General features: G+C 40.7%; 2 protein-coding genes across 7 annotated transcripts in view; both read right to left on the reverse strand.

Moving 5' to 3' along the window:
- Window positions 1-22,224, reverse strand: part of nbr1b (NBR1 autophagy cargo receptor b) — a 609,335-nt gene that overhangs the window by 267,062 nt on the left and 320,049 nt on the right. The window lies entirely within an intron of this gene.
- The window catches only part of LOC127531607 (general transcription factor II-I repeat domain-containing protein 2), a 308,653-nt gene continuing 286,921 nt past the window's right edge, over window positions 493-22,224 (reverse strand). Inside the window, exon 2 of the mRNA XM_051941309.1 lies at window positions 493-3,467. Within this exon, the coding sequence (XP_051797269.1) occupies window positions 628-1,842 (1,215 nt within the window). The 5' untranslated portion in view covers window positions 1,843-3,467 and the 3' untranslated portion in view covers window positions 493-627. The remainder of the gene's footprint in view (window positions 3,468-22,224) is intronic.

Here is a 22,224-nt window from a genome sequence, read left to right on the forward strand (position 1 = left end):
TAGGCCAGGGGTGTCCAAACTTTTTGCAAAGAGGCCCAGATTTGATAAAGTGAAGATGCCCGGGGGCCAGTAGTTCCTTCTGATGTTTTTTTAAGCACAAAAGTTACATGCAAATGTACACTATTATAAAACAATTTTCATTGTCACAATTCTCTTCATTTTTCAAATGGCAGTGTAACCAAATATAAGCCACTCAGGCAGACGTAAACAACTCTAAAAACACAATTCTGCCTTTAATTCATATCTGGAGAGTCAGAGAACATTGAACTGTATGAATACCTTAAATTTCCAGGAGTTTGATAAATATCTTTGCCTCATGAACATTTTAAACAGGAGTTATATGTAATGCAAAGTTGTCTGTTATCATTAAAGTTTAAAACAAGTGAATTTTTCTCTTGTCTTTTACAAGATCTTTCAGAGAGTAATAGTTTGTGTCACATCTACAGGTACACAACATAAACAGTTATAACCAAATCTTATTCAAGATGTGAAATAATTTTTTTTTAAAAAGTGCCATTAGTCCAAGTGCATAAGTATGCTTTTGGCTTTTCACTGTTAATAGTGACAGATGTTACTGTACAAAACATTCAATTTCAGATATTATTTCAGACCAATAACTTGCTGACACTAATGAGAAGGGTGGTACTGAGATTTGGATTTCAGTAAAGAGGCCAGGTCTGGTTTGAGGGAAGTGGTTGAGATGCGTAAAATGTCACATAAGTGGGAGTCACTTAGTCTTGACCTCAGTCTGTTCTTGTTTAAGTTCATGACAGAGAATGTCTGCTCACACAAATATGTGGAGCCGAATAAGCTCAGCATTTTCTTGGCAAATGTTTGCATTTCTGGAAACCTGCCTTTATCCAGCTGCCCATAAAAGTCAACAAGAGAAAGCTGCTGGTGTTTACTGCGCCGCTCATCGTCACACTGCAGCTCAATGAGCTCCACCTGCAGCTGTGGAGGAGCATCATCAGGGTCCACGGAGAAGGGAGAAGAGAAAAGCAACATGTCCTTTTCAATAACTGCAAAATCCCGAAAGCGTTTGCTAAATTCCATAGAAAGAGATGCGATAGCTGTTGCATAACTCATCATTTGCGCACCGATGTTGTCCTGTGGGAAACTGTCGATGACCTCTTTCAAAGCTGGGAACTGCGCGGTGCAGGGCTCCGTTTGGGACAAGTGTCTCTGGAAAAGTGGCAGCTTGGTTCCAAAGGCCATGATGTGAGTGTACAGCTGGCTCACCACTGCATTTTGTCCTTGCAGATTAACATTCAGCGCATTCAGATGCTTCGTCATGTCAACCAAAAAAGCCAAATCTGCCAGCCATACAGGATCGGACAGTTCTTCCATCGGTTGCCTCTTTTCACCCAAAAAATGTCCAATTTCCTCCCTGAGAGAGAAAAATCGCTGCATTGCGGACCCCCGACTGAGCAACCTCACATCGTTATGATATATTACATCTCCGTATTCAGCCTGAATGTCAAGAAAGAACTGCTGAAACTGTCGGTGGTGTAGAGCTTTAGAGCGAATAGAATTGATTGCCTTTACCACTGGTTTCATAACATGATCAAATTTGAGATGTTTGGCGCAGAGAGCCTGCTGGTGAATTATACAGTGAAGTTTAATAGCGTTACCTCCTTCTTCGCTGACTTTATTGCAGATCAGTGTGGACAATCCACTTCGCTCACCAGCCATGGCAGGCACACCATCGGTAATGATCCCAGAAACTTTACTCCATGGCAGTTTCAGATCATCAACAGCTTCACAAACAGAAACTAAAAAATCCGTTCCTCTGGTTTGGCCTTTAAGGCTTTGGAGGTCAAGCAGCTCCTCTGTTACGTTCATGTTGTCATCGACTGCTCTTAAAAAAAATCAAGAGCTGTGCAGTGTCAGATGCATCGGTGCTTTCATCGCAGGCTAATGAGAAATAATCAAAAGCCAATCCTCTTTCCCCCAATTGTCTCTGAATATCTGATGATATGTCCTCGACTCTCCGTGCCACAGTGTTACGTGCCAGACCAACGTTCATAAATTCTTGCTTCTTCTCGGGGCAAACGTTCTCCACCATTTTCATGACACAGTCTTTGATAAATGCACCTTCAGTAAAAGGTTTGCCATGTTTAGCTATTAACATGGCCTCTTCGTAGCTTGCTTTGGTGATACTTTCCTTTGACTCACAGGCCCGCATGCAGAATCGCTGTTGTGATGCCAGAGCAGCTTGGAGTTGCTTTACTTTTTCAGCGCAGTCACTCCCTGTTATCTTGTCGTATGTGTTAGCATGTTTAGTTTGGTAGTGCCTCTTTATGTTAAAGTCTTTAAACAAGGCAACAGTCTCTTGACAAATAAGACAAACGGAATTGCCTCAATGTTCAGTGAAGAAGTACTGTAATTCCCATCTTTCCTGAAAGCGGCGGCCCTCACTAACTTTCCTCCTTTTCTTTCCAGTCACCATTGCAGCAATGAGCAGAGGGGTTCACCAAGGATGCCGAGCCAGATAGCATTAAAGTGGTGCTGCCACCATGTGGTGAAAGGAGGAATAACATTTTGAAGTTTTGTGATTTATTTATTCTGTTAGACAGTGCTAGCGGGCCATAAATAATACATTATAAGACTGAAGTTGCGGGCTGTATGAAATCCTACCGCGGGCCGTGATTGGCCCCCGGGCCGGACTTTGGACATGCCTGCTTTAGGCAATATTATTAGGAAGCACGGTATTAACTTCCATTGTTATGCAGATGACACACAATTGTATTTATCTATGAAGCCAGATGAAACTGATCAGCTAGCTAGACTGCAAGATTGTCTTAAGGACATTAAAACCTGGATGTCTTTTAACTTCCTACTGCTAAATTCAGACAAAACTGAAGTAATTGTATTTGGCCCCAAACATCTTAGAAACTCGCTTTCAAAGCAAATAGTTACTCTGGATGGCATCACGTTGGTCTCCAGTACTACTGTGAGGAATCTTGGAGTTATTTTTGACCTTTAACTCACACATAAAGCAAGTCTGTAGGACTTCCTTTTTTCACCTGCGAAATATTGTAAAAATCAGGAACATCCTGTCTCAGAGTGATGCAGAAAAATTAGTTCATGCTTTTGTTACTTCCAGGCTTGACTATTGCAATTCCTTATTGTCGGGTTGTCCAAATAGCTCTCTTAAACATCTACAGTTGATCCAAAATGCTGCTGCGAGAGTACTGACAAGAGTTAGCAAAAGAGATCATATTTCCCCTATACTTGCTTCTCTTCACTGGCTTCCTCTTAAATCCAGAATAGAATTTAAAATCCTTCTCCTGACATATAAAGCTCTTAATAGCCAATCTCCATCATATCTTAAAGATTTGATAGTACCATATTATCCTAGTAGAACTCTTTGCTCTCAAACTGCAGGCTTACTTGTTGTTCCTAGAATTTCTAAAAGTAGAATGGGAGGCAGAGCCTTCAGTTATCAGGCGCCTCTCTTGTGGAACCTGCTCCCAGTTTGGGTTCAGGAGGCAGATACCCTCTCTATTTTTAAGACCAGGCTTAAAACGTTCCTTTTTGACAAATCTTATAGTTAGGGCTGACTGGGTGACCCAGAGGGGTTCGGCCTGTGTCTTTGTTTCCACAGCTGACTCCCTCTTGGACGTCCCTTCATTCTGCCCCTAGTCATGCTGCTATAGGCCTAGGCTGCTGGGGGACTTCTCTTGATGCACTGAGCTCTTCTCTATCTACCTTTACATTTAATATGTATACCGTTATTGCATTACATTCACTCTGTTTCCCCCTGTGTTATTTCTCTGAGTGTCCCTGGTCCCAGAGCTGGATGCTTCAGATCTGCGGTCGATGTTTCACCAACTGGTCCAGTCTCCACCATGTCCACTGTGGGATGCTGCTGCTGACCTTCCTCCAGCCCTCCGCTTCCAGCTCCCCTTTTCCACCAGTCAACTCTGCATCGCCCTCACTATACTTGTTGGTTGATGCTACAGGTACGGACCCGTACCTGTAGCATCTGTACTAGAGGTACGGACCCGTTAAGGTCACTGAAGAGCTGGCGCCGGTTAACTACTATTTGCTGCACATTACAGGCAGTTTATATGAATGACTTTGACGGCGAAGATTGTATAATTTAACCAAAAATACACCGTCTCCTCTCACACTTTAGACATTGCAGTTTTTACGCTTTTAGACGCCGTGTATAAATTGTTTGAAGTCCAGTTCCTATTAAGTAGTTTACCACGTTCAGTGGTGGAAGCGGCTGACGAACTCCATTGCAAATGTTCCCATTTAATTTCGGACGCTAATTTACAAGATAAAGTTAAGGATGTCGAATATGAAACAAACACTCGTGAATGGTGAGGAGCAGCTCTTTAATTCGGCATGAATTAAAAAAACCCACAAACTCGATTTACTGTGATATTGTGAGATTTGTTTGTGGTTATGTAACTTAGCCATTCAACAGAGTCCGCTAACATTAAAGTGACTGACGTGCAGTGTCTGTGTTGCCAGACGTAGAAAATACGTCAGGGTTTTGTTTAGGTTGTTAATATGTTATAGTCTGTCGCTACTTTTGAAGGTAAAAAAATACTTGTAGTTTGCTGGCTATTAGTTCCGCCATTTGTTTTGTTTGCTGTTTGTGCTTTATTAGAACAGGGTCACGTGAATAAAAATTTTTGCTATTTTTAATAGTAGTGCTGATTTCAACCCCCAAATCGCTGTCCGTGAAAAAGTCAGATAATGATATTTATAAGACATTATGCATGATAGAAAAGAGAACAGCAGATGACTGATAGGACAGGCTCGGCACGCAGATTCACCTCGAATCACGGAAGCGCCTTCATCACTCGGATTACCAAGCCGGCTCATTAATATTTATGTACGTCGGATTACCAGCCAATCACAAAGCGCGTTCATCAGCCGGCTCATTAATATTCATGCACGTCTCATTAATATTTATAGTAAGGGAAAGTGCCGTATCCGTAGGCAACAGGCTACGGGTACGGGTCCGTATCTGTAGACACTACCATACTTGTTATGCTAATCTACACACTGTTTGAATTTTACTGCTTGCTATATATGTAGTATATTTAATGTCAGAGCCGTACATCATAAGAGTAAACTATGAGTCAGTTTTCAATGTTAGCTTATACTTTGTGTCACATATCTTGTCATACATTTATCCAAATGTGTGTTGTACTTTCCTTGCTTTCCCACTCCTCCCCCCCCGCCCCCCCTGCCCTCCTCTGTCCCTCTCAACCCGCCCGGCCAGCAGGCAGATGGGTCCCTCCTATATAGAGCCGGGTTCTGCTCGAGGTTTTTTCCCTGTTAAAAGGGTGTTTTCCTTGCCACTGTCGCCTTTGGGCTTGCTCTGGGGGTCAGGCATATGGGTTCTGTAAAGCGTCTTGAGACAATTTGACTGTAATTGACGCTATATAAATAAAATTGAATTGAATTGATCAGGAGCTTCTCGACAGCCTTGCAGGGTGTGATCATTTCTTGCTGAAGAAATCCGTTGATGCCCAGATCTTGGTTTGTCTTCCAAGCTGTTGGTTCATATGTATTTCTGCAGAGTGTATCCAACTGTTGAAGAACTGCATCTGCACTTCCTGGCTATGTGGCGGCAGCTGTACTCTTCCTGGCTGAGAATCTGTATCTTCAGGTGTCTTTTCTGCGTTAGGTTTCTTGTTTGAGCTAGTTTTGTCTTGAATTTTCAAATGTGCTGGCTTTATATAGACATAAAGCACAGCAAACAAAAATGATGTCTTTTAACAAAAAGCACATCTTTCATTAGTGGATCACTGGTACCACAATGACCCAATACTCAAAATTTGTTATGTATTTTTAAGGAACCAATCAATTTTAAGATTGTAATGGCTTTTTAGGATTTGTTCACTATTTTGGCTGTGACTGCACTAAAAGAAATGTGTGTGTGCGTATATGTATATATATATATATATATATATATATATATATATATATATATATGGCATGCTGTTTAGGAAATTATATATATGATGAAAGTACGAATATATTGAATGAAAGTTGATATATATTGCATGAAAGTCAATATATATTGAATGAAAGTTGATATATATTGAATGAAAGTCGGAATGTATATATGTTCAGACTTTCATTCCATATATTCAGACTTTTTCCTAAGGAGTCCCAGAAGGGACATGGCAAACAAAAACAGGAACCTTATTGGACATTTGCTCTTCAGATGCACTCTGCTGTGATTAGCTATCTGTCTTCATCGTTGTCACAGGCAATGGCGACTACATTTGAGAGGACAGGTAATTTTTAGAGATGTTTTGATTCTGAACACTGAACGTGTTAGCATTAGCTTAACTACTTAGCTTCGACTACGTTTGCATTCACTACGTAGCGGATAAACACACGCTATATGTTGATGATAATGATAATATCTATGCTAATCTTTATTGCTGGTCTTAAGGTTAATTACGAGGCAGAGGTCAACTGCTGCCTGGACACATCCACGATCACGCCACTGGTGGGACACAATTATACTGGATTTCAGCTGAAGGCTTCTGTTCTGTCCAAACTGTCATGGGACTAGAGATGGGCGGATCAATCCCAAATATCAATAATATCGATCCCAGCGTGGGTATCAATATCGAATGATACAAGTGCTGCGATATCGATACTTTAGTTTCAATTTCCGTCGAGCATGTTTGAACTGATGCAGCTTCAATGAACAGGCAATCTGCCTGTCAGAGATCCTCCATCTGAGGAGCAGCTGCTAATCCTCCTCTTGTGATTGGATGTTGACCGCGGCGCCAGACAAACAAGCAAGCAGGCTCAGCTACATCATAAATCATAGTGGTGGAAAGTATAACTTTAATTTCTTCCGTGGCTCTGTCAGTCTGTGTCTGTCTAATGTGTAGAATGAGCTGTTTAGATGTTCTATGTTCCTAAACCAACACTGAGGAAAGAGGAGGCAGAGAAGGAGACAGACTGAGACACAACTGATGATCATGTTACGGTACGGTGGAACTGAACCCAAAGTGAGAGCTACGCAGAGCAGGCGGCAGACAGGTCGAAATTAAACAGGTTTTATTCACAGAATGAATACCAGGTTACTATAATGCCATCACTGGCCAGAAACTCACAACCGGAGAGGGACAGGGGGAGACAGGCTCCCGGAGGGGCGGCAGTAGAGGGGGGAACGCGCCGGCGCTCACTGCAATCCGCGGAGCGCGGCCACGTCCTACAACTCATCTCATTCATGCAGATTATCTGCAGCAGCCCTGACAGATCAGACTGCAGGCAGGAAGATTCTGACAGGAGACAATTACAAAGACTAATGCTGTAAATAAAATAAATAATCATTCATCACAATCATGATTTTTAGCTTCTAACCACTATAAGAGAACAACTGACCGTGGCCTTTACAATTTAAAAATGCGCTCCCCTCTTAAAAGACATTGTGCACTTACGTGTGCTGTCTTCTCTTTATTTTCTCTCTGCTGTTTGGACTAATCTGAAATGAGGACACTTTATCTTACTCTTTTAAAGAAGTAAATTTAAGTAAATTTTGCTCTCACACTTGTCTGATCACTCAGCCACTGAGCAGCATGTACCATAGTCTGCGCTGTGAGGCATTCAGGGAATATCGGTAAATATTACAACATATCTCTGACATATTAGAAAAGTATCGAAATCGATATCGAACTTTTTGACCAAAAAGTATCGATATCGTATCGAATCCAAAAAAAGTGGTATCGACCCATCCCTATATGAGACATTTTTATTGTGACATACCCTCCACTGTTGTTAGCTTTTGATTCAATAAAATTTTTTGAGATGAGGAAATCACTATTGCATGTTTCTACTTAAATGCCCTACTTTCATGATATATCACCACAGCATGAACTTTTTACATTTTCCATAAATTTCACCCAAAAGTTGAATAACGATTTGTGAGCAGTGTATGTAGACACATACACACGTGGACAAAATTGTTGGTACCCCTCAGTTAAAGAAGGAAAAACCCACAATTCTCACTGAAATCACTTGAAACTCACAAAAGTAACAATAAATAAAAAATTATTGAAAATTAAATAATCAAAATCAGCCATCACTTTTGAATTGTTGATTAACATAATTATTTAAAAAAACAAACTAATGAAATAGGGCTGGACAAAAATGATGGTACCCATAACTTAATATTTTGTTGCACAACCTTTTGAGGCAATCACTGCAATTAAACGATTTCTGTATTTGTCAATGAGCGTTCTGCAGCTGTCAACAGGTATTTTGGCCCACTCCTCATGAGCAAACAGCTCCAGTTGTCTCAGGTTTGATGGGTGTCTTCTCCAAATGGCATGTTTCAGCTCCTTCCACATATGTTCAATGGGATTCAGATCTGGGCTCATAGAAGGCCACTTTAGAATAGTCCAACGCTTTTCTCTCAGCCATTCTTGGGTGTTTTTGGCTGTGTGTTTTGGATCGTTGTCCTGTTGGAAGACCCATGACCTGCGACTGAGACCAAGCTTTCTGACACTAGGCAGCACATTTCTCTCCAGAATGCCTTGATAGTCTTCAGATTTCATCGTACCTTGCACACTTTCAAGACACCCTGTGCCAGATGCAGCAAAGCAGCCCCAAAACATTACTGAGCCTCCTCCATGTTTCACCGTAGGGACAGTGTTCTTTTCTTCGTATGCTTGGTTTTTGAGTCTATGAACATAGAGTTGATGTGCCTTACCAAAAAGCTCCAGTTTGGTCTCATCTGTCCAAAGGACATTCTCCCAGAAGCTTTGTGGCTTGTCAGCATGCATTTTTGCAAATTCCAGTCTGGCTTTTTTATGAGTTTTTTTCAGCAGTGGTGTCCTCCTTGGTCGTCTCCCATGAAGTCCACTTTGGCTCAAACAACGACGAATGGTGCGATCTGACACTGATGTACCTTGGCCTTGGAGTTCACCTTTAATTTCTTTGGAGGTTGCTCTGGGCTCTTTGGATACAATTCGAACGATCCGTCTCTTCAATTTGTCATCAATTTTCCTCTTGCGGCCACGTCCAGGGAGGTTGGCTACTGTCCCGTGGGTCTTGAACTTCTGAATAATATGAGCCACTGTTGTCACAGGAACTTCGAGCTGTTTAGAGATGGTCTTATAGCCTTTACCTTTAAGATGTTTTCTATAATTTTTTTTCGGATGTCCAGGGACAATTCTCTCCTTCGCTTTCTGTTGTCCATGTTCAGTGTGGTACAAACCTTTTCACCAAACAGCAGGGTGACTACTTGTCTCCCTTTAAATAGGCAGACTGACTGATTATGAGTTTGGAAACACCTGTGATGTCAATTAAATGACACACCTGAGTTAATCATGTCACTCTGGTCAAATAGTTTTCAATCTTTGATAGAGGTACCATCATTTTTGTCCAGGCCTGTTTCATTAGTTTGTTTTTTTAAATAATTATGTTAATCAACAATTCAAAAGTAATGGCTGTTTTTGATTATTTAATTTTCAATAAATTTTTATTTATTGTTACTTTTGTGAGTTTCAAGTGATTTCAGTGAGAATTGTGTGTTTTTCCTTCTTTAACTGAGGGGTACCAACAATTTTGTCCACGTGTGTAATGTAAGCACACTTCAACAATATATCTGCTGCAGTAGTGCAGTTTATCTACCTAGCTTGGTGTAACAGTAAAAAAAAAAACACATGGTACTGATATGTTTCTGACTAAAATCTACTTGAAAAGCACAACCAATTATCTGTCAAAATGTGTGTAACAAAAGTGTGCACTGAACACTGAATCAAGTCTCTGTAGATTATAGACAAAATTTGCATCTCTCATCACAAATTTCTGTTTATTCACCCTAAGTGCATGAGTGAAATACAAAACAGGTGAAGTTAAATAACTAAAAAGTAAAGGAATTTACAAAAAAGGATTTATTTTCTAGAAAAGGCAATAGTCGAAAATGCAGTTTATTTCTGAGACAGTTTCTCCAGCACCGACACCATGCGTCCCATCAGTCCAACCAAGGTTTTCATTCATCCTCTGGATGTTCTGGAGCATGGCAGAGGTCATGTCTTGGTGTCTTCTGATCTGTTCCAAGAACCGTTCCTCTGACCTCTCCAGGTACTGCAGCAGATCCACAGCAGCTTCCTGCTTCCCTTTTCCTGCATAAAAGCACCCAAAAAGTACTAGTTGTCAGTAATTATTTTCTATTTTCATAAACACAGTTAACTTAAAGTAAATGTTATATTTTGTGATTTTAGGATGGGCCAAAAGAAAACATACTGATCATGTTGATGTCTGCATAGCCTAAGCAGATCTTACTTGATTTGGACTGTTGAGAGGAGGACGGCGTGGAGGAGCTGCAGGATGAGACCAGCGAGCTGCAGACCAGTGCTCCTGGTAACTGGACCTCATCATCCAAGGCCAACAACTAAATAAAATGAACAAGACATGCTGTTGATAGCATCTGTAATACAAATCATTTTCTCCATTAACTGACTAATTATTGCTTTGTCCATACAATGTTAGAAAGTGTTACCAAAAATACCTGTAATCATTTCCAACAGTGCTAAATGCCTTGTTTTATTTACCAACAACTAAAAACCACCAAAAGCACCTGTGTATAAGAAATCAGTGCATTGGATTTCCACATCTGCAAAGCTGGAAAATCACACAGCAATCAGCATTTTACCTTGAAATTATGAATAGCTGCAGATTACCAGTACTCTTTACTTCACTGTGTTAACTTGATCATTTGAATCAGTTTTTTAGACTTGTATTACTGATACAAAACATAATCAACACATAAATTAAAATGTGTTCGCAAAGAGTTCAGTGGTTCTTCAAGGGAAATTTCAATGATTACCATATAGTTCAGTAATAAGATTAATGGGCCATTGTGTAACAGCGTGGGAGGTTTTGAATACAGGTCTTGTAATGAAATATTGCTGCTGCATTCCTCTGGTTTTATAAGGAGTTGTTTCATAGCTTGTTAGCTAACCAGCAGCTAACTGGCTGGCAAACAATAGTTCAATGCCATCCTCTAATCACTGATCCGGTGTCTGGACCACGTTAGCTGGCAGAACATTCATAATACTGATGTGGGAGTGTTGTAGCTACCGTATTGATAGTAGGCTAACAGCAGGATGTTGGAGAAATAAAACTTACCATTATCAGGATCGCTGGTCTGCATGGCAGACTCGTAGTGCATCACACTGCTTGAATGTCTGTGTATTTCAGGCCGATTTCAAAATTAAACTCAATAAAACTCTTGTCCGGGTGGGTGTCCTCCATTGTCGCTTCGCCATACCGACATGTCCCTTCCGGGGCACGGTAGGAAAAAAGACTGAATTATATATTGAATGAAAGTATGAATATATATATATATATATATATATATATATATAATTAAAGTCGGAATATATTGAATGAAAGATGGAATATATCGAATGAAAGTATGAATACATGGAATGAAAGTCGGAATATATGGAATGAAAATCTGAACATTATATATATATATATATATATATATATATATATATATATCGACTTTCATTCCATATATTCCAACTTTCATTCAATATATATCAAATTTCATTCAATGTATATCAACTTTCATTCAATATATTCACACTTTCATTCAATATATTCACTCTTTCATTCAGTATATATCGACTTTCATTCAATATATTCGTGCTTTCATGATATATATAATTTTCCTAAACGGCATGCCATATATTTATATATGGTAATATATATATGGCAATATATACAAAATCTTCATCCATATCTGTACATTCTGTGAAAATCTGAGGTTATTAACACAAGTTTTTCAACAAACTGAAAACCTTACAAATATGCTTTCCTCCATTAGAGCTGCTGAACTTTTTGAGATTTCATGTCTTGGGTAAATTCTGACATCAGAGGAGAGAAGTATCCGTCCTCTGTCGAACATAAACCTCCACAGTAGATTCCTGGTCTGTGGAGGAAAGTGTTGGACGGACTGAAGTCCATGTGTGTGTGTTTTAGGGCTATCAAAATAAACTCCGTGATTCCTCAGATTAAAAATGCAATTAACGTATCTGCAGCACAGAATGACTCAAAATCCCTGAAACGTCTCTGGCAACGCATTTCAGAGGAGGACGGACAAAAAGACAAACAAGAAAAGCACTCAGAGAGTGCAGTGCTCCGCCAACACTGTTCATTCCCAAATTTGTGTATTCAGAAATCATTCAGAATCGGGCCATTGAATATATATCGACCTGTGTGGTTTATAATTGAACAAAACGATGAAACTGAATAAAGTGGAATGTGTGAAACAAAAGTAAGAGCTAACAAAGATAAGATGGGGAGATCCAGCAGGTCAACTGAAATAATGAGCGCACTGAATAATCTTGTGGAAGGCGGCAGCCCAGTGGAAGCTGTGGAAACCCAGGGGTGCCCATATTAGGAATGTGGCAGGAAGTTCATGTCCTCTCTACGTCAGCGCTCGCGAGTTGAAACTCAGGGCATGCTGAGCTAAGCAGAAAATGATGCCGCCCTAGCAGAAATAAAAAGAGGAAGGGGTCCAAATTTTGGGTACGATTACTTCATGGACACTCTGATTGGGTCTTAGGATGATGGCTTTCCAGGGCGAAAGAGTGTGTTTAGAAGACATTTGCATAGGTATAAAAGTTGATGCAATGCCTTCTTTTGGCAGTTAAAATCTTGAGATTTTGCTCAACAAACTAAATAAATACAAAATTGTCTTGCGTGAGCACAGCCATGTGTTGTGAATGTGTACCTTATGTTGTACAGATACCGAATTGCGTGACCGAAATATGTAATGGGTGGAGTGAATTGATGCAGGTAACTGACACAGCATTCACTAGTTGTCATGGTTACAGTGATGCCGTGCTGGTCGCTATATCTCACATTGGAAAATCCTTAACAGATCTGTGGATTCAGACTATAAGCTGCATCACTTGCAAAATCTAATGTGGTGGTCCCTGTGTCATTTCTGACCTTCCCTGGAAAATATATATATATATATATATATATATATATATATATATATATAAATGGTTGTATTTGTATAGCGCTTTTATCCGAAGCGCTTTACATGATACATCACATTCACACACACTGATGGCGGAAGCTGCCATGCAAGACGCTAGCCATGACCCACCAGGAGCAATTAGGGGTTCGGTGTCTTGCTCAAGGACACCTCGACATGGGGCCAAGGATCAAACCGGCAACCTTCCAGTTACAAGACAGCCACTCTACTCACTATATATATATATATATATATATATATAGTGGGGCCAGTAAGTATTGGGCAACTTAAAAATTTCCAGGTTCACCGATTTAAAAAGATAAGAGAGGTTTGTAATTTTCATCATAGGAACACATCAAGCATGATTGACAGAATGTAAAAAAAAATCCAGGAAATCACATTGTATGATTTTTAAACAATTTATTTGTGAAAATGGGTGGCCAATAAGTATTGAGCAGTCAGCAGAAGTTACTTTAATACTTTGTAATGTAGCCTTGGTTGGCAATGACAGCGGTCAAACAGTTCCTGTAGTTCTTGACCAGGTCTACACACACTTTCGTTGGTATTTTGGCCCACTCCTCTGTACAGATCTTCTCTAGAGCTGTGATCTTTGAGGGCTGTCACTTGGCAACACGGAGTTTCAACTCCCTCCACAGGTTTTCGATTGGGTTGAGGTCTGGAGACTGGCTAGGCCACTCCAGAACCTTGATATGCTTTTTACGGAGCCACTCCTTGGTTTTCCTGGCTGTGTGCTTTGGATCGTTATCATGCTGGAAGACCCAGCCACGTTTCATCTTCAGTTCTCTGACCGAGGGAAGGAGGTTTTTACCCAAAATGTCACAATACATGGCCCCATTCATCTTGCCATTGACACGAACCAGTCTTCCTGTCCCTTTTGTAGAAAAGCATCCCCAAAGCATGATATTTCCACCCCCATGCTTCACAATTGAAATGGTGTTCTTGAGATGCAACTCAGCATTCCTCTTCCTCCAAACACGGCGAGTAGTGTTTAAACCAAAAAGTTCAATTTTGGTCTCATCCGACCACATTACATTCCCCCAATCCTCCTCTGGATCATCCAGATGGTCTTTAGCAAATTTCAGACGGGCCTTTACATGATTTTTGTGTAGTAGGGGAACCTTTTGGGCAATGCAGGCTTTCACCTCATGATGACATAGTGTGTTACTTATTGTCATCTTTGTGACGGTGGTCCCAGCTGTCTTCAAATCATTGACCAGTTCCCGCCGTGTAGTTCTGGGATGATTTCTCACTGTTCTCAGGATCATTTGAACCCCACGAGGTGAGATCTTGCATGGAGTCCCACTCCGAGGGAGATTGTCAGTGATGTTATACTTCTTCCATTTTCTAATAATGTTTCCAACTGTTGTTTTCCAAAGTTGTTTACCAATTGCAGTTTGACTCATCCCAGCTTTGTGCAGTTGTACAATTTTATCTCTGGTGTCTTTGGGAAGCTCTCTGGTCTTGGTCATTGTGAAGACTAGAGTCTGACAGTTTGAAGGTGTGTTCAGGTGTCTCTTATGCATCTAATCAATTCAAATAGGTGCCATTCATACTGTTAACGAGTAGAGGCCGGAATAACTTCTTAAAGAACAAGTGACTGGTCTGTGAGGGACAGAAGAGTTGTTTGTTTTCTAGCTGCCCAATACTTATTGGCCACCCATTTGCACAAATAAATTGTTTAAAACTCATACAATGTCATTTCCTGGAATTTTTTTACATTCTGTCTCTCACGCGTGATGTGTTCGTATTATGAAAATTACAAACCTCTCTTATCTTTTTAAATGGGTGAACTTGGAAATTTTTAAGTTGCCCAATACTTATTGGCACCACTGTATATGTATATATATATATATATATATATATATATATATATATATATATATATACATATGAAGAGCTCATTTCCAAAAACAGATAACTTCATTTTTATACATTTTCTGAAAACACATTTTTTTATTGTTTACTTGAGATAATAATCAAACTGAAGTTGAGGGGATTTGACTCAATACAAAATGCGTGACAAAATAGAGATAACTTAAAAAATAAAATTTCATAACAAATGGATTTTTTTTTCCTATTTGAACTTTGTTTTTGTTTTGTTTTTTTGACAAAAGCAGGTAACTCCAACACTCATTTTTTTTTTTGGCAAAAACAGATAACTCCAGAATCGTACTTTACACAGTTCAGTATTCCACTAACAGTGGAGAAAAGGCTGTCAAGCTCAACAGAATTTTATAAACAACTTTAGAAACTTTATGCATTCATCATCATCACAATCATTGTCAATCCCTCCTCATCATTACCATCGTCAGCATCATCCCTCCTCCTCATCATCATCATCCTCATCATCCCTGCTCATCACATCATCATCATCACCATCATCCCTGTTCATCACCATCATCCTCATCATCCCTGCTCATCACCATCATCACCACCATCCCTGCTCATCACCATCATCATCATCACCATCATCCCTCCTCCTCCTCCTCCTCTTCATCATCATCATCATTATCATCACCCCTCCTCATCACCATCATCCCACATCGTCATCCCTTATCATCACCTCTCCTCATCATTCCTCCTCATCACTATCACCCATCATCACTACCGTCCCTGCTCATCACTACTCATTACTGCCTTCCTCAAAGTCCTGTCTACCAACTTCATGTCCCACATCAGCAAAAGCATCCTCATAGAATGTGTGGACTGTTTTGCCAACTCCAATGTGGCCTAGCAGGTTTAGGACATCGGCCTTCTTTGCCTCCTTCACGCAGTTTATCGCTGGAGGAAGAGCTGGTTTGAAGCTTTCCCACTTCTTACCATGCTTCAAAAGAGCATGGCAAGAGAAGTCACCACTGTACTGCTGCTTAAAGCCTAGCTTGTTGCCACTGATTTCCAGTACCTTGGCATCACTAATTTTAAATGCTTGAGTGGAGGAACAGTGTTTAGCTGCAGCAGCTATAAAGTCAAAGCATTGCCAGTGTTTTCCATACACATGTACGTTCCCGTGTTTCTGCATAATCTCCAGGTATTCTGATGGGCAGTACAGTGTCTTTTTTCCTAATTTCTTGTTCCAAACAACCAAAGACACGATCAGGGGGCATGAAACTATGGCCACAGACTGGATAAGTATACTCCATTCTTAGTTTGTTGTATTTTTGCAGGGCAAAAAGCACAGCTAGTACACTAATGTTCTTGTTTTGCCCATAGCATGAATCTGAGAAAAGCCTCAGGTCTCTATACTTACAGAGTTCATTGCTAACAATTGTACCTAAATAATGCTGCAGAGCAGATGCCACCATGTTGCTGTCCTTGTTCTCAGTCTCCAACCATGCATAGAGATGAATGTCCTCTTTTCTCTGACTGTGACCATGGCCGTGATGGTGAACAACACAAAAAACATACTGGTACAGCTGTCTTGAATAGTAAGTCTGCCCAATGGGTGACTTTGGCAGCACCGTTTTCTCCATCATGTCAAATGAGATGGTGAAAGATTCACCCACAGCATTAAGCAGATCATAAAATCGGCGTCCTCTTCGCCTATGTAACAAAAATAAAGCAGATTCTCTGCATTTTTCTTCAGCTGAGAGTTCTGGATCTTTCTGTTTCAGCCGAAATTTAATGCAGGTGTTGCAAACATCCTTTGCCGGGTGTCCAAAACCCAGGTTAAAGTCATACATGAATACGTTATAACATAAAGCGTATGAAATCTGCTCCTCATTTTGATGGCAAAACAGTTCATGCCTCTTTTTTACATTCAAGTCAGCAGGAAGATACTTTCTACCAGGTGCACCACGGCAAGCATAATGGCTCGCTCTACAGGTGAACTTTTTGATGTGACATCTGACGATCTCTCTCTTAGCTGCTTTTTCCTCTGTATTGCGAGCTCCCCCACGAAGTTCTGGAATTGATGCTCTTTTCTGCTTCCAGTACGTTGCAATGTTGTTCAGGCGATCCTTCTTGACACCTGTAGTTACAGAATAAGCTCTATGAACTCACTGCCTTCTATGAGGGGCTGTTAGGGACATTATTCAGAATTACCATGCACACACACTACTGAAACACTGACACCTAAAAAGGTCTTCCTTTGGAGTAAATCTAGCTCTCCCTGGGCTGCAGAGCTTCAAACAGTTTTTAATGAAGCACAGCTTCTTTATATATTTCATAACAATTTGTCCTGCAATATTAAAGACATTCAAACAAAATTATTGTCTACATTTAAAGAAAAGTGGAAAAGTGAGATTTTGACTAAACCCAAGTTACGGACTTATGTTCAGATAAAGGATGATTTCGAGGCAGAATTTTACGTTAAATCTAATCTGACAAGGAGCCAGAGATCTCTGATTGCTCAATTACGAACTGGAATTCTACCTCTGGCTTTAGAGACTGGAAGGTTCTCACAAACGCCTGAGGAAGAGAGACTCTGTGGACTATGTCAATTGGGAGAAGTTGAGAGTGAATCTCATTTTTTGTTGTATTGTTCTTTTTATGATGACCTCAGAAATGTTTTGTTCAGTGAAGTATCTGTTAAAAAGCCTGATTTGTTCTGGTGTAGTGACGATGACAAGATGAAATATTTGTTTACATATAATGTTTATAACCTGGCTGCATTTGTTTGTAAAGCCTGGAAGATGCGGCAGACTTCTTTATTTAAATAATGAAATTCTAAAATGTGTTTATTGTACCTACTGCTGGCAATTGGCTTGGTGTGTATTTTGGTGTCTTATAAGCCCATGTTAGGGCTGGGCATACTGAATGTATGTAAGACACATAAATAAAAAAAAAATTCATTCATTCATTCATTCATTCATTCATACACACACTGCTGAAACATTCTCACACATACAACTGACATGCTCTCACACACACACACTATGAAATACACTCACACATACAACAGAAATGCTTTTCTGTTGTATGTGTGAGTATGTTTCAGTAGTGTGTATGCATGGTAATTCTAAATAATATCTTCAATAATGCCCCTCATAACCTTCTCTTGCAAAGCTATCAATGACAAGCTTTTTTTTCCTAACTGATAAGATGACTGCGAATGATATAAATGTGCTGTGTAACAGTACAGAGGGTTTAGACTTTAGAATGTGAAGACTTAAACTGCAATCAGCAGTAGTCGTACGTTATTAGATATCTGTAGGCATAAAGCTTGTATAAACCAAGAGGACTGAGGTCCAGGAACAATGCAGACAATCAGAAAACTGTCCTAAACATAATTATAGGAATCAATTTAATTTAATACTCACCAAACATGCTCATAAATGACGCTTTGCAGATTGAGATTTTCTCCTGTGTCTCCGTCCAGATGAAATATATGACAGTCAGCTCCCTCGCCTTTTGTTTGGCTGGATTGTCCACTTTAGGTCTTCTGCGTTTCACTGGCATGATGTCCATGTAAGACAGTAGCGTGGCATCTTGTTGGACTTAATCGGTTGTCGAATAAAGAACACTGTTAATATAGGCAATCTCCTCACCAGACAACTTTGCCACCTGGAATACGTTAGCTACATTATGCGAACAGGCTACTGAAGGTACTCCTCCACTATACCACGCTATTTTCGTCGCGTTACGTCCATATTCCTCCAGTTTCCTCTTCTTTTTGTGTCAAGGTGCCGATAAAACAACAGGCTCTTCTGTTTCGCCAAAGTTCTCCATGCTTAAATTGATGAATAACAACAGTCTAGAAGGTTTTTATGATGACAGCAGCTTGTTTATACTCCGCCATCTTTGAATCACATGACAAAAATGCGCTGCGCTGTTTTGCTCAAAGAAGTTGTTTGCTTTTGACAGAAAACAACAGTGGCGCTTACCGGATTCTGCCACAAAATATGAACTTTGCCGCAGTTTTCAGTGGGAGATGTCGTCCTTTACATAAAAACGAATTTTGGATCTCACAACAGTTCTATGTAAAGCACTCATTACAGCTCTCAACTCACTTTTTTCCAGATTGGTGTTTATCAGTTTAAATATGTATATATATATATATATATATATATATATATATATATATATATATATATATACATATGTGAAGAGTTCATTTGCAAAAACATGTAACTCCGTTTTCAGAAAACTCATTTCTTTATTGTTTACTTGAGATAATAAAAACACTAATAATTTATTTTTTCTCGATTTTGTCATGTATTTTCTACTGAGTCAAATCCACTCAACTTCAGTTTGATTGATATTATCTCAAGTAAACAAAAAAAGTTTGTTGAAAATTTATCAAAACGGAGTTATCTGTTTTTGCAAATGAACTCTTCATACACACACACATATATATATATACACACATATATACATATACACACACATATATATGTGTATATGTATTTGTGTGTATATATATATATATGTGTGTGTGTGTGTATATGTGTATATATATGTGTGTGTGTGTGTGTGTGTGTGTGTATATATATATATATATATATATAGAGAAAGAGAGAGCGAGAGTGAGATATAGATATATATATAGATTCTACAATTCTACAATTTCATTTAGCAGATGCTTTTGTCCAAACCGACGTACAACACAAGCAAGAATTCAGACAAAAGGAAAAACCTGTAGTAAGTGCAAAAAGTGCTTCAAGTGTGATTGGTCAAAGGTGTTGCCATCAAGTTGCAGAAGAATTGCCAACCCCCCCCCCCCCCCCCTTTTTTTAAAAAAATATGTCAGCGCTAAATAAGTGCTGGGTTTTGGACCACCTGACTTATTCTACCACGAAGGTGGAGTCAGATTAAGTGCCAAGGTGTTCTCTAAACAATTGAGTCTTCAATTGTCTTTTAAAAGTAGAAAGGGACTCAGCAGAATGCACAGAGTTTGGTAATTTGTTCCACCATTTGGAAACAACAGAGGAGAAGAGTCTGGATACAGATATCGAGGGTTTTGGACCACCTGACTTATTCTACCCCTAAGGTGGAGTCAGATTAAGTGCCCAGGTGTTCTCTGAACAACTGAGTCTTCAATTGTCTCTTAAAAGTAGAAAGGGACTCAGCAGAACGCACAGAGTTTGGTAGTTTGTTCCACCATTTGGGAACAACAGTGGAGAAGAGTCTGGCTAGAGATATCGAGCCGCGCTGGGCTGGAAGCACCAGGTGTCTCTCACATGCAGAGCGAAGTGGGCGTGAAGGGGAGTAGACCTGGATCAGGGAATACAGGTAGGCTGGGGCTGTTCTTGTGAATGTTTTGTAAGCCAGGAGGAGAGTTTTGAATTTGATTCTGGCTGCAACTGGAAGCCAGTGAAGGGAGATGAACAGGGGAGTGACATGAGCTCTTTTGGGCTGGTTGAAGACCAGACGTGCTGCTGCATTCTGGATCATCTGTAGAGGTTTGACTGTACATGCAGGGAGACCTGCCAGAAGAGAGTTGCAGTAGTCAATGCGTGACATCACAAGAGTCTGAACCAGAAGTTGCGTGGCCTGTTGGGTCAGGAAGGATCTGATCTTCCTGATGTTGTAAAGGGCATAATGACAAGATCGAGAAACTGAGGCCACGTGAACCTTAAAGGTCAGCTGGTCATCAATCATGACACCCAGGTTTCTGGCTGAGTTTGTGGGCACAAGTAGGCTCGAGTGAAGTTGGACACTGATCTGAGACTGAACAGATGGACAAGCTGGAAAGACCATGAGTTCAGTCTTAGACAGATTCAGTTGAAGGTGCTGTTCCTTCATCCATGTGGAGATATCAGCCAGACATGCTGATATCCGAGCTGAAACTGTTGTGTCATCAGGTGGAAAAGAGAGGAAAAGCTGAGTGTTGTCAGCATAACAGTGGTAGGAGAAGCCATGGGAGCGGATCACTGCACCAAGTGAGGTGGTGTACAGAGAGAAGAGTAAGGGACCAAGCACTGACCCCTGAGGGACCCCAGTTGATAGGTCGTGTGACCTTGACACCTCCCCTCGCCATGATACTCTGAAGGATCTGCCTGTGAGGTAGGACTTGAACCACAACAGGACAGAACCTGAGATGCCGAGCTCAGAGAGTGTGGAAAGGAGGATTTGATGGTTCATGGTGTCAAAGGCAGCAGACAAGTCCAGCAGCAGTAGGACAGAGGACTGACCAGCAGCTCTCGCCAGCCGCAGAGATTCTGTGACTGATAGCAGTGCAGTCTCAGTGGAGTGGTCGCACCTGAAGCCTGACTGAAAAGGGTCAAGTTGGTTGTTGTTCCGCAGATGTTCAGAGACTTGGTTAAATACTGAGCGCTCCAGTATTTTTGACAGGAATGGTAGAAGTGAGACTGGTCTGTAGTTTTCAACCTGGGCTGGGTTGAGATGAGGCTTTTTGAGCAGTGGGGTGACGCGGGCTTGTTTAAAAGTAGCAGGAAAAATGCCAGTTTCCAGGGAGGAGTTGACAATGTGTGTGACTACAGGTTTGATTGTGGGCAAGATGGTCTGCAGGATGCTCGTGGGTATTGGATCGAGAGGACATGTTGTAGGTTTTGAGCTCAGAAGAAGCCTGGAGACCTCATCCTCGCTCAGAGGACCAAAAGAGCAGAGTGCGGGAGCAGTCGTGGGTTTGAGCTGACTGGACTGGTCAGGCTCAGAGAACTGGTTGCTGATTGCAGCCACCTTCTCAGTGAAAAAGGAGGCAAACATGTCTGGAGTCAGCTCAGTGGATGGCTGAGCAGCTGGAGGAGAAAGCAAGGAGTTGAACGACATAAACAGTTTTCTGGAATCAGAAGCCGCACAGATCTTGTTCTGATATAAAGCTTTCTTTGCGGACTGCAAGCAGGAGGTAAAGGAAGCAAGTTTCTGTTTGTATGAGGACAAATCAGCGGGTTTTTGGGATTTATGCCACTTTCTTTCTGCTGCCCTGAGTCCAGCTCTTTGTTCTCTCAGAACTTCAGAGAGCCATGGACTTGGTTGTTTTTCCTTGGCCGGTTTGGACACCAGGGGGCAGAGTTTGTCCAAAGAGGATGCCAGAGAGGAACAGAGTGTTTCAGTAGCCTTATTAACAGGAAGGGAGGAGAAGAGTGAGTGGTCAGGCATGACAGAGCTCACCTCCTCAGACAGCTGAGTTGCTGTGAGGGACTTCAGGTTTCTGCGGAAGGAGACCATCTGTGTTGGTGTCTGCAATTGCCGAAAGGCAGCCGCAAATTTTACCAAGAAATGGTCTGACAGGTGTAGTGGAGTAACTGTCACCTCTGCTGTGGAGCAGTTACGAGTCAGCACCAGGTCAAGGATTTTACCAGCTTTGT

The sequence above is a fragment of the Acanthochromis polyacanthus genome, chromosome 21 (genome assembly GCF_021347895.1).
Source record: "Acanthochromis polyacanthus isolate Apoly-LR-REF ecotype Palm Island chromosome 21, KAUST_Apoly_ChrSc, whole genome shotgun sequence".
NCBI classification, from domain to species: Eukaryota; Metazoa; Chordata; class Actinopteri; family Pomacentridae; genus Acanthochromis; species Acanthochromis polyacanthus.